The sequence below is a fragment of the Botryllus schlosseri genome, chromosome 15 (assembly GCF_051294905.1).
Source record: "Botryllus schlosseri isolate E-star chromosome 15, Bs_hap1, whole genome shotgun sequence".
Lineage (NCBI taxonomy): Eukaryota > Metazoa > Chordata > Ascidiacea > Stolidobranchia > Styelidae > Botryllus > Botryllus schlosseri.
Window position 1 is genome coordinate 10,356,293 of NC_137250.1, and position 13,485 is coordinate 10,369,777.

Sequence of the window (13,485 nt, forward strand, 5' to 3'; positions counted from 1 at the left end):
TTTCTCATTTGACCCGCGGAGAAAAATAATTGCCCAGCCCTGATCTATAGGCTACTCCTCGCCATCTGTTCCATGTAAGCGGTGTCTTATAAAAAACTAAAAGTGCGCCGTGCTAAACTTAGAAGTGCGCCTTGCTACAAGTTGGCAGAAATGGAATCAAACATAGAATATCGACATGGTGTAAATATGACTATTGCAGTTGAAAACACTATAACGACCACAAACAATGACAACGCAGGCTATATAAGTACAGCTATCACATACCACAATTTAAGGTTATATAGGTATGAGAGGAAAATAGATCAGCTACATCAGTAAGGGAATGTATTTGCTCCGCATTACGTATTCGCCGTCGCTAGCATCCAATTCCTACAAGACTGTTGGTTTCCGAAAGCGATAGCACGTGCCATCGTGATGCGATTGTCCAATTGTTAGCGAACAGTGCACGAGGAAGATTCGTTTGTGCCTCACTTGGCTATCGTTTCTCTGCCATAGTATTGTCAGTAATAAAGCCAAATGTCACATTCCTTGGCGATTTTGAAGGGGTTCTGGTGTTCTGACACTGTTAATATTTTGGATTTTCAGAATCACGGCGACGATAGCATTTGATTGATACCAGTTATTATGAATTCTGATTTGTTTATGATGAATTGCATCGTCCCAGGTGAGGCACGACCCACCCGTGCCTCACCTGTGCCTCACCTCTCCTTTCGCGCTGTATTTTTAAATGATAATTATGCAAATTTTCTATGTTGGATGAGAAAATGTTCAAATTTAGTTGTATATGAACATCGATGGAAAATATCAATAATCATCCAGGGTTTTCAAAATTTTCTCTTACTCACCATAACGACAGGTGAGGCACTGCATCACTTTCCTCATTTGACCGCACGTCACTGCCCAGAGACGGGAAGAAAATTTGGGGATGTGATGGATGTTTCATTTCAACTGTAGCACCAACTTCCTCAGCATCAACTGCAGCATAGACAATCAGATCATTTCAATCATGGTGTAATGGAATTGTCAAATAATTTTGTTGGGTGCTGTCGGCATGAATCATAAATGACGAATCGAGATTACTCTACTCCTCCACCCTCCATATTGCAAGTATCTGTTTGAGGTTGGTAGACTAGGCTACGCAATTACAAATATTGAATCCTAATTTTTGGTAGTACAAATATAGTGTACAGGGAACTGAGTTGAAAAAGCAATTGTGTGAAGCTGTTAACAACATTGAGAACCACTTCAACTTTCGTTTGTCGATATGCGCTCAAGTACTAAGGCACCTACACTACAGCTTACAGTACGCTCGCCATTAGAACGAACTCGTTTTCAAGGGCAGGAATATTACCTTATTACCCTCGCACAATGCTTATAAGTGAAAGGATATCAACGAAAGGCGCCTTGGCGCCATTTGCAAGTTTGTAAAATTTAGGCGACGGCCAGTGTCTGTAGGGTTCTTATGTTATAGTTCCGCACTACTTCCATACTATTAGCGACTTCTCTCTGCCCACACGATGCTTTACGATGTTGACGAGTTGTGTATGATTGAGGGATATTCACAAGTTGACTGTTGTTGAAGAACCGGAATAATATTTTATCAGAATGGCTTCGGGAGTTAAGATCGACGATCGCCACCGCTACATAAGCAACCAGGTATGTAGAATTGTTCCAATGGATATGCTGCAATGCTGCAGTACTGCTTTAGTGCAACAATGCCGACGTGGGGCGAACGGATTTAATGATTGCGGTCATGGCTGTTTATCTAGGCTAACATAGAATACAAAAATGTATCGCGATCACGTTCGTTTCGAACTTCACTTCTGGTAACTGGTAATTGACATCTGACCATTTAGGTTTACATTTATACGGATCTAAACATGGTCAGATGCTCCGTGTATCATTTGTTGCGCTGCCGCAAAACTAGGCTCGTTCTTGCTTATTGCATTGAGTCAGTATGTAAGCCGATAAGTGACCACTGACCACTGACCAGACCACGACCATTGGCCAATGGCCATATTATTTTGCTTGCAAAACGGGATGCAGCTGTGCGTCGGGTTGTTGTTGTTTGCGGTATTCATGGTGTCGACTGCTATGGTCATTTACACCAGGCCAATTTTGTTCATCTTTTAATCCGTAGCTGCCGACTTGTAGCACGGCCAATTTCTAGGCTTTTATAAGACGTGCAACGGGTAGAAGCTAGAAGGTTGCGACAAATCCGACCGAAGGGCCAATGCCAAAGCGCTCTGCTCGACAACTAGGCTCCCAGTACCCTGCTGGAACCTAACCCTAAAATTCGTGATTGCGCCGCCTTTATTGGACGTATGGTAAGCCCACTAATGTCAAAATGCGGTAAGTTCGTTTGGGCCAATGCCTTGCATCTTGCAGCGACCTTACGAACTTTCGCTCGCGAGTTTGTACACATATACAACAGTCATAGGCGCCGGCTTTTATTTTTACATGGGGTGGCGAGATGAAAAAAGGGAGGGGTTTGAATAAAAAGGGGGGTTGAAATTGTTTCAAATTTACCAAGTTACCATCAATTTATTACGGTTAAGTACATGCGTAAATGGACATTGCCAATAATACATGGATAGGACGAGCTTTATCGTGTTAGCGAATTTACGCGTATAAGTGCGCGCGTAAGCTTGCCAGCGAGTTCAGCGGCTAATTAGCGATTCTTCGGTCTCGCTTCAATATCAACTATTCCCTGTCCACCAACACGCGCGCGAACAATTGAATTAATGAATATGCAACCTTGGTGACGACGAACTATTTCACAAATTAATATGATTGATGTCTGCTAAGGAATCTGTTCTGCAATGGCACGGTCGTATCTTATGATAACTCGGCCTTAACACACATCTTCTGATGTATTATTATATTAGCGCTAATCAATAACGTCCGTTCGAGTCTGTTCATGGCCAATTGCGCAGATTCGAAGTAAATAAATTTCACGCTGTCAGTCTTAAGCCAGTATGATATAATCGCACAAGTAGAGACAGCAGGCAAATCATGTGATGGCTGTAGCGAACGCTGGGATATCTAATATCCCTGAACAGACGCTACAATTTAGGCCAGCGAAGTCATCACATGCCCTGTCTTGATGTAGACTCGATAGTTCAGGTTGGTAACGATTACAGACCCAGCCTGGTGCACGTGATAGTTCATACCACCGATTATAACGCGCAGACCTGCATGCGGACGCGCTAAATAAAATCAGCGTCGATAGCGCACGTCAGATGTCAATGACCCATTTCGCATACAAATGATCCTCGCTAATTTGCAGTATGCGGCATCGATAATACAAATTGGTGAATTGGCATTTCAAAAGTACGGGATTTCTAGTTTTAAATGAGAAACTTCCTGGCTACGCACAAAGGGTTTTACTACCGACAACGCGCTGGCTAATATCAGCACGGGGCCGACGGCCTCCTACATAGGTCCCGATCAGCCAGTCGAATTTGATCGTGCAATGGCGCGATTTTAATTATCCTGGCGTTGTTGCAGCAAGAGCAATATGGGCGCATGCCGCGACCTTATCATTAGAAATAAAAATCGTGATGGCTTGAAATTCGATCCGCGATATTCTTGCGCCCCATAGAGTCGGTGTAGCAATGACGTTTATTGGAACATAAAAGGTTGCCGCTCAAACTAATCGAATAAAATCAGAATTTGCGCCACCGAAAATCTCGTGTTGCATCAATATTTGACAACGTAATTCAACGCCGTGCACTGCACAATGTGCAGCATTAATAACAAATTAAACACTGACAAGTGACAAGTGACATCGAGGGAATACGAGGGTATAAAGCGGACAAGAATTACTAGCCTACATATGATTGCAATAGCAAACGGGAAAACGCGCATCTAATCGGTAATTCCTCGACTTGCGCACAGCACAATAGGGTTCCGACTCCGAGTCTGACATCGCAACAATTGTTTGCTCATTATAGCGACGTTTGATCTGCGTTGCTGCATTTCCCGATAAAAGTTAGCAAATCCTTGTTAGAGAAATAAATATGCGCACTGCGCAGGAATGACTTTCAATTCACAGCCATACACAAACACACTGTCCTATTTACGCTCCAATTAAAGAGGCTATCTCGAAACTAACTCAAGAATTACTTTGTAAACGAATAAGCGCGCAAGTACAATTGAATTAGTAGAACGTGAATCCGCTCGTCTGGCCGCGAGAGGAGATGGTGCTTCTCGGCGCACGCATGCGGAAATCGACGTCGTAAACATGGTAGCTTCGATCGTATGATTATGATCATGATCATGAATTACAATATATTGGAGCGTTTTAAGCATTAGTTCGTCGTCGCCGACGAAGCTGCGTATTCAATTATTCGCGCGCGCATCGGTAAATGGTAAATAGTTGGTATTTACGCGATATCACGGACTCCCTAATTGACAGACGGCGAGCGTTAAAGCATTTTGTATTATGGGGTGGCCGCCACCCCATAAATGTGCCAGGGGGGGCTGCGCCACCCCGCCACCCGGTAACTCGGCGCCTATGCATACAGTGATATGGAATACGTTGCCAACACAAAGTGTAGCCCGGCTGTACAAGTTTGCATACACGGCAGGGTGCCTGGAGTGTCTTTGAAACATGTACATCGTCAGTTATCTAGTCTGGGTGTTTTGGTTACGGAGGAATGTCACATTCCAAATTGAAGGAATAATACTTTTGGAGTACCATCATTACTATTATAATAATTATTTTCAAAGCAATTATACACCCAATAAGATTATGAAATCGTTAATGATAGTTTTAAAAGGAACAAACAACTCAAGTACATAATATACTGTGCTAATTACTGTGCCAATTAAAAATTAAAATTGCGTTATTTTTCCATCTTTGCTCAGCAGCTTACACGGAAATATTGATTATTCTATCTTCATATCTGAAGATTAGTTTCCAACAAGGTAATGGTTAAAGCAAAGGTCATAAAATAGCTGAAATTTTTAATTTGGATAGATTTAGTTTTAAATGTTGTTACCGGTATATTCCAAGGTGATCAAAGTAGTCAATATTGCTACTCAAGTAGAAGTAGGAGTAATGCAGCAGTGTTGGGATCAAGTCACTACCTTGGAGTCACGAGTCAACTCGAGTCATTGCACATTTTGACTCGAGTCAAGTCAAGTCAATCGATTTTCAAAGGTGACTCGAGTCAAGTCAAGTCACTCGTTTTTGGAGGTGATTCGAGTCACGAGTCAAGTCAAGTCAAGTCACGAGTCAAGTTACGATTCAAGTCAAATTGAATTTTCAAAGTATGAGTGATGATACAAAGTCATTACATTTTGCTAACTGGGTGAAGGACAGATTAATTGGTCAAATAACGATTATAAAGTTAAATATACATGCAAAAAGGTGTTGTGTCGCTCGCGCACACGCACTACTGCTAATAAAATACATGAGTAACTATAGCTACATGCTACAGTCTGATTTTATAAGTCAACGTAGAGGATCGAATATGAAGCCTCAAGACGTTGAACAAATTGATGTGGTACAATAGACGCTACCGATCCACACATCCGTGAGAATATAAAGGCATAAACTATATTCGTTCGATTTAAATCATACAAGAGTGTTGTTAAAGGTGAGCACTGCGCAATAAGCACTGAGCCGTCTAAGAAACAAAGATACGTTGCTATTAGATTAATCAACTGCTACTACGACTACAACAACGTAAGCTGTGATCGGTTCGTTAGCGGTCAATTTATTTGTGATGTGACAAGGGAATCAGTGAAACGTACAATCTGTGAATGACTGGTTGCTCTCACAAGTGACACCGGCGTATCGAGAACAACCGGAACGAACATGAGATAAGGTGATTTAATCGACGCCGGTTACTTATAATGACTTGAAATTGACTCGTGAATTTTGCTCCGAGTCACGAGTCAATCCACGTTTCTGAAGTGCCGAGTCAAGTCAAGTCAAGTCATTTTTGCAAAGTGACTCGAGTCAAGTCAAGTCATATGAAAAAGGTGACTCGAGTCTGACTCGATTCAAGTCATGACTCGAGTCATCCCAACACTGTAATGCAGTGCATATCTACTAAATTACGAGTGGAAGCAGGAATTTCCAGTGGAATTAGAAAATGAAAGATTTGAAAAGTACTTAAGTAGGTACTTTCAAGATAGATTTGGTCGTCAGTGTACACATTTTTGGCTGGTAATCTTTCAATCCATTCAGCGGCTACTGAGATGGCTATTTCACGCATCATTTTGATGATTTCATTTATAAAAGTGATGTAGACTACCCCAAAATTACTTTATACTTTTCAAAATCCAAAGTGTAATAAGTAAGTAGCTTTACCTAAAAAATGAATTGGAAGGAGATTAAAATATAACCATTTGAGTAAACAGTGACTACTTCTGAATATATTATATTTTATTAAAATTATTTATAATATTTATTCTAATACTATCTTTTATAATATTATGAGCAAGGTTTGGTTTCATGATGCCTATGATTTCTTTATTATAACAGGTTGGTGGTACTATTGACATCGATTCTCATGAAGTCGAAAGAATCCTACTCAAAGATCCAAATGTATGTGCGAAAAAACAGCAACACTGAGACAGCACACTGCACAATGTCCATGGTCACATACGTACTTGGCTACAGTAACATTCTAATCCATACTTGCAGTTCGGATACATTGAGGACTTTTTTCGTGTTGGAGGAAGCCGAGTACTGATCCTGTTCTATCAAGAACATCCTCCCTCTTGGATCACGGAGGAGAAGAGAACCAATAAACCAGAGAGAACACTCAAGCCGACAGTTGCGGGTCAATCTATCAATTATTTGCACACCATTCATTCGTTTTGTAATTTTGAAATTTTGTACAGGCTCGAGTTCACAGGAGAAAAGTGATCAGGCTGGCATTTCTTCATCTACTGTTTCTAAGAAATATCTGTTCCTCACGACTGGTGATAAAGAGGTACATATTGTGAACGGCTTCGAGGCCACAAATTAAAGTTGTGATGTAACCTTCAGCCTCTTACCGGGTGGTGTCTATTCTTCATTCGCGTTTCTAATGAGATAGCTATTGATACAAGCAACATCCATCGCGATGCGTACTTTGGAAATTTCGAAGTAGAGAATGGAAACCTTTTGGAGGCAGTCAGATTCTATCTTGCGAGGGTGATATATCCTCATCTAGAGGTTACCAAGGTATGCACCATTCATGGAGGTGTTTTGTGAGCTTTATAGCGTCAAAAACTTTTTTATAGAACTGGGGAGTTTTGAAAGGGAAACGACTTGACGAAATCCGTTCCTGGTTCCTTGAGGAAATGGATCGATTCATCCAATGCCTGTCCAATGCCAGCGCGAGCTTGAATAGCCAGAGCGTTAAACTTACTCATATCGATCTCGGGATGGATGTAAAGTCCCTTGCACCGAGCCAGTTGGCTACTCTTGGTAAGAATGTTGCGGAATTTTGAAAGTTATTCGAAAAGAATATCAACATTGTGCTATTTTTACAGTGATGGAACCGCAGACTTTGGAACTTTTTGAGAAGCAGTTTGAAATATGGACCAAGGAAATTGAACAGGTCTTATTGATTTAGGAAAGTCATACTGGTAAAAAGGGTCAAATCATAGGTAGCTTTGTTAAGTAATTATCTCACAGGTCATAATGATCAAACTGTTGCTGTGGGCTGTGGAATAAAACAACAGACTGGTTTCTTCAATATCTCATTTTATTAGAGACTGTAGTGATTGTTAGGTTTTACTGGGAATGATTTTACATGGAAAAACACCAGCACCCTGAAATATTTTCTTTTATGTCTTAGAAGTAACTATGTGTTGATATGTCTGTATCAAATATTGCCATGTAACATAATTGCCTTATAAAGCATGTGACAGAAGGCCGCACAATCTGTACAACCTGCAGATTCTTACATTTCTTAAATAAATACAGGTCCTTGTAACGAGTGAACAAATACTCTGCGAAGCCGACGATTGTGGTCCATCTGCCGAGCTTGAGCATTGGAAAAGGCGAACGGCTCAATTTGACGGGTTGTTAACCGAAATACGAGATCCCAGGGTCCGAGCAGTAACCACAGCGCTCATATCAGCTAGGTCAAAGAGTGTGAAAAGATGGAGAGAGATGGTAAATATGGTTTGGATTGTTAAAACCATTTCTGTAGCGAAATGATGGAGCTATTACCGCCAATTTCCAATTCCAACTTATTTCAATAGGATGCCCAAATCACTGATTCTACAAATGAAGCCAAGGACAATGTTCGCTACCTTTACACATTGGATAAATATTTTGGACCCCTGGTTAAATGTACCCCATTAGATCTGATCGGTGAGTATTAATTTTGAGGACTACAAATTGTGTAACCGTTGACGACAAGTCCACTAGTCAGCCACGTCTTGACAATAAAGTAAATGTTGTACCTTACACTGGTACTATATCAGTGGTTCTCAAACTGGTGGGGGGGGGGCGCCCCCCTTGAGGGGCGTGAAGCCGCAGTTACTTTTCGCGTTTCGCGCGATTTACCTCCACCTCATGGCTATTGCTCTGTCTATTGTCCGAATTTAATATTTGAGAATTCTCTCATGAACAGCAATAACCTTCAATGCCATTAAACAATCCTTTGGGATTGCTAGCATCCCGGTTGCTCTCTTTGATATTTTGTGATATCACGATGAGGGGGGCGCGAAATTTTTCACTATCATAAAGGGGAGCTTGCCTAAAAAAGTTTGAGAATCACTGTGCTATATGATATTATTTGTAATATGTTATGGTATGTTCTGAAATTTTATGATGAACAAACAAATGATACTTGCAAGAAAGGACTGATAATAACTCTGACCCAAATACAACTTGGTCACTTTTATGCCCATTTTTATGTACCAAAAAAAGATTTACACAGATGTCCTTAAACAACTTTAGTTTTCCTGCAATATTTCATGCATCCCAACTTGTAGCTGTTGACATGCCGGCTATTTGTCTGTCTAGAACATGTCCCATCGCTCATGAACACAGTGAAAATGATCTACAGCATATCCCAGTACTACAACACGTCTGAGAGGATGACCTCACTTTTTGTAAAAATCACAAATCAAATGGTTTCCACTTGCAAGGCTTATATTTACAAGGACGTCGGAAAAATATGGGATCATCCAAGGTACATTCGTTATACTTGGATTCAAAGCGGAGAGCGTCATTTCCCTGTTTTTCCGCTGCATAGGCCGGAGCTGATCAAAAGGATCGACGAATGCCTCCATCTCAATAAATCGTACCAGCGGCATTTTCAGAAAACGAAAACCACACTGCAGCAAAATCCTTCTCAACGACAGTTTGAATTCAGCGAAAACTATATCTTCGGACGGTATGAAGAGGTTTTAGGATTGCAAATGGTCGTGAAAGTGGTATCTCATAACTGATACATATCTATGACTAAGCAACATTTCACTTGATGAATTGCCTTGAACCATTTCAACTGCGATTGGCAATTGTCAACTAATCTATTGTAGGTGACAGCAATCTGCTCAGTGCTCATGCACTTTGAAAAGCTGAAAGTTCCTTGCTATAGACAAGAAATTAGTCCACAGGAACCTTTAGCTGCGGGCCTATGAAATTTTTTTTCCATCTTTTATATCTGCTTGTTGCTTCGCACAGAACTGCGTCTATCTTGACTAGTTTTATGTTATAGATTGACTTGGTCGTATATGCAGTGGCATCACACTCCACTCCACATAGAATTAACCTCAATAACTTGCCCAAAACCAATACAAGAAAATAATATGCACATCCAAATTGTGGCAGACGGAAAATCGAATTGAGACCCGAATAATATAGTAATAGACAGATTGAATGTCCAATTTGATATATCTATTAAATCTAAGCTATAAATTCGACTATAAATTTCATTTATGGCAGGTTCGACATTTTCTGCAGTCGAATTAGTCAAATCAAAGACATGGCAATGACAATGGAAGACCTAACGGATTTAGGCAGCATTAAAATCCAGGTAAATCTCCCGAATTCAATGTCATTCACTTTCAAGACCAATTCCTATTTCAGGGTCTTGAAAGCTTTGCGATGAAATACAAGACCATTGTCGCCAACGTCAAAAAAAAGAGTTACGATCACCTGAACCATCGATCTCACGAATTCGATACGGAATACATGGACTTCAAGTCACAGATATGTAGCCTTGAAGAAGGCATACAGAATTTGCTGAATCAAACCTTCGAGAGAACCATGGCTGTGAGTTGTCCATACTTTGAGTTATGATTCGAAAATCGATTGAGCGTTTGTGATTATACCTCTCCTTTGTCAAAGGTGGTCAGTCACAAAGTACTTCTACTTTTTCACAAAGAACTCATGTACCATTTGCCTGTTTCAAGACTACTTTCACTTCTACTTTGGCTATTTATAATGCTAAGCTACTTACTTCGAAATTATAGATTTCACAAGTAGAAATTAGTGTTTGGATAGATTTGGATCACTGAATTGAGTGAAATTATCATAACTCGGCAATGTAGCCCTTGTATTACTGTAACAAAATATAGTTTCCTAATTCCACTTCTTCATGACCTCATTAGTGATTCTGCGTTAATTGCAATAGTACATATTGTCATTTTGAATACTGTGACTAGCAAGAGATAAGTCTGCAAGCATCTTGTCACAATCTACTCGAAAGTAATTTCTTCAGTTTCAATATATGTTTTCTACATCTGCTTGAAGGAGTCTAGGTGTGTCTTAACAAATTGCCACTTATAACCAGGGTTGTAACCAAGTCACAAGGTTCCGCGTCACAAGTCAGTTTGATTTTTACAGTTTTGACTCGAGTCAAGTCGAGTCATTTTCAATTCAACACCTAGTCGACTCCGAGTCCAAGTCCTAGTGTTCAAGTCCAAGTCAGGTTCAACTCACTTATGTGAAACTGATATTGAACGCCTCGGATTCATAATATACTCATTTTTCTTACTCTAAACGTGTTTATCCAAACAGAGAAAAGGGCCTATTTTCTGGGCCTATTTTTCAATTCATTTCCATGATATACGAGAATTGAATAGGTCATATAGAATGTGTCGAGTCATACGACTTGGTCGAGTCATCCGTAATGACTCGAGTTCAAGTCAAGTCAATACACAAATTGACTCGAGTCATCCGTAATGACTCGAGTACAAGTCAAGTCAATACACAAATTGACTCGAGTCGAGTAATGTTCCATTTTTAGGAAAATGACTCGGATCAATTTGAGTCAACAGAAAATTGCGACTCGAGCCCGACTCGAGTCATTACAACCCTGATAATATCTTGCATCTGAGTAAAAGTATGAAATATTCCTACATTTTGATGAATATGATCAATTACCGCTTTGACCACTACTTCCCATTGTTTGTCGCACAATCCGTTCATATCTAACTTCCTTAAATCATCTCAGACGACGGAAGGTTTCCGGCTCATGACAAAATTCGAATTGATAAAAGGAATAAAACTGCAACTCTGGGAGAAATACGGCAAGATCATACACAACTTCTACAAAGAGATCGACAACACCAAGAAAATTTACAACCGCCAATGCAAAGAACCTCCGATTGCCAGGAACATGCCCCCGGTTGGTAAAGTCGCGATGGAGAATCGTTCGAAAATCACATGTCTCCTTTTCGTCAGATTTCTGGCAGAATCATGTGGTCCCGTCAACTTTGGCGCCGCTTGGAAACGGCCATGAACGCCATGAAAGAGAAGGAATTTGTGATAAAAAGCGCAGAAGCTAAACCTGTCATCCGCGCGTACAACAAAATGGGGGCTTGCCTTTTGGAATACGAAGTAGGTTACAATCGATAAATATTATCATGTCATGCCTCTCACGTTTACCCTGCATAAGGTTCTCCTGCACAATGCTTGGTGTCGGGGAGTGGAAACTGACAAGGCCTGTCTCATGTCTTCGCTGCTGGTTCGCCATCCCGAGCTGAAAACGTTTCACGTTAATTTTGATCCAAAAATTCTGGAACTGTTCGCTGAGACGAGACACATCAAGTCTCTTGGATTGGACATTCCCAACTTTGCTTACAGAGTTGCGGCATTGAACGAAAAGAATTTGAAGAGAAAGCACGACTGGTACGGAAAGTTTTCGTTCTGATTTTGTCCCTCAACACAGGGGCGCTCACACTTTTCCAGCGTGTAATCTACCTTACAAAATGATCAAATCAAAGTGATCTACATGTACAATTGTTTCATTTATGCTCATTTTTTGTCATAACCGATCTTTTACCCATGCGCAGTGTCCTAACTTGGAGGCAAAGTTAGTATGTCATCTGATTGGCTGCCGTGCATATCAATAATAAGACAGGGCATATGATAGGCTGAGGTCTATTGTATAATGTCACACAACCTACCAATACTGCCCTCGGTTGATAGCAATAGACTTATTGACTACCCCACCTTCAACTTATATTTTTCACGCCTACTGCTCCTTAGATGTCTTTGTCTGACTTGCAAATCTCCAGTATCTGTCCTTCTACGTCAAATGTAATATAGCAATTAGCAATATTAACTTATACTCGTTTCAAAGCTCAAAGCTCGTTCAGCGTTACTTGATTTATGACTCAATCGCAATTTTAAGTCGTCCAAGTTATAATTTGAATGTGTGTACAGTAGGCCTACACAGTACAACTGTTGGTTGGTAAACAACACATAACATATTCAATTGGTGATTCACTATTTCAAATAAGAATATAATTCATCTCAGTCTTGCAACATGGCTTGCATTGAGATTATATCTTTGCTTTGACTCAAGTTGAATTTCCGACTTAATTATCCCATCACATAAAATTTAGTGAAGAAATTAACCAGTCAGGATATCAAATGAATTCAGTACTAATGTCTTATCTTGTGAAACATATTAGTACTCATGTTCTGCTGTAGTCTTTCAGACATTATTGTAAAGCACGAGTCACTTGTCGCGAAGATCCCTGCAATCCTGCAACCTCTTATGAGAAGTCACGTTTCCCAATTAGAGGATGCCTTTCTGCCGGGCTTGACAGCAATGGATTGGTGCTCGTTGAATTCAGATAAATGTAAGTCTGGCGAGTGTTTCTGTTCTTATGATTTCGTTACTATACGTTCATTGTTTAGTCATCAAGGACGTGGAGCTTTCGCAGAAAGAAATGGAGATATTTTTGAAACAAGTTTGCGACATACTCGAATGCAGAATTGAGAAGCGCTTCGAAGATATGTCTTCGACTTTGTTGATAAAGATTCCAGAATCAGACCCGGCTGATATAAACGAGTGAGAAATACCATACATCAGTAGTGTGCAATCTGTGGCCCACAGGGAAGCACCTATTTTGAATGCTGTATAGCCAGTATAATGGGTTTCTAATTTACTTAGTGCAATATGTTTGATCTAAGCTCAAGTGGGTAAGGAGAAGGGTCAGAAAAAATTAAACTATGCATAATCTGGCTTCACACATTGATATTTCTAATGAAATTTATTCAATAACCTG

At 40.3% G+C, this 13,485-nt stretch overlaps 2 protein-coding genes across 2 annotated transcripts in view; one reads left to right on the forward strand and one right to left on the reverse strand.

The window, feature by feature from the left end:
- The window catches only part of LOC145457722 (THAP domain-containing protein 1-like), a 474,772-nt gene that overhangs the window by 290,281 nt on the left and 171,006 nt on the right, over nucleotides 1-13,485 (reverse strand). The window lies entirely within an intron of this gene.
- Nucleotides 1,268-13,485, forward strand: part of LOC145457738 (dynein axonemal heavy chain 5-like) — a 57,718-nt gene continuing 45,500 nt past the window's right edge. Inside the window, exons 1-18 of the mRNA XM_080336015.1 lie at nucleotides 1,268-1,656; nucleotides 6,500-6,562; nucleotides 6,662-6,800; nucleotides 6,862-6,953; nucleotides 7,010-7,186; nucleotides 7,246-7,432; nucleotides 7,498-7,565; nucleotides 7,934-8,125; nucleotides 8,215-8,326; nucleotides 8,984-9,152; nucleotides 9,216-9,356; nucleotides 9,908-9,998; nucleotides 10,052-10,237; nucleotides 11,421-11,594; nucleotides 11,651-11,806; nucleotides 11,865-12,097; nucleotides 12,905-13,056; nucleotides 13,115-13,268. Of these exons, the coding sequence (XP_080192141.1) occupies nucleotides 1,606-1,656; nucleotides 6,500-6,562; nucleotides 6,662-6,800; nucleotides 6,862-6,953; nucleotides 7,010-7,186; nucleotides 7,246-7,432; nucleotides 7,498-7,565; nucleotides 7,934-8,125; nucleotides 8,215-8,326; nucleotides 8,984-9,152; nucleotides 9,216-9,356; nucleotides 9,908-9,998; nucleotides 10,052-10,237; nucleotides 11,421-11,594; nucleotides 11,651-11,806; nucleotides 11,865-12,097; nucleotides 12,905-13,056; nucleotides 13,115-13,268 (2,537 nt within the window). The 5' untranslated portion in view covers nucleotides 1,268-1,605. The remainder of the gene's footprint in view (nucleotides 1,657-6,499; nucleotides 6,563-6,661; nucleotides 6,801-6,861; nucleotides 6,954-7,009; nucleotides 7,187-7,245; nucleotides 7,433-7,497; nucleotides 7,566-7,933; nucleotides 8,126-8,214; nucleotides 8,327-8,983; nucleotides 9,153-9,215; nucleotides 9,357-9,907; nucleotides 9,999-10,051; nucleotides 10,238-11,420; nucleotides 11,595-11,650; nucleotides 11,807-11,864; nucleotides 12,098-12,904; nucleotides 13,057-13,114; nucleotides 13,269-13,485) is intronic.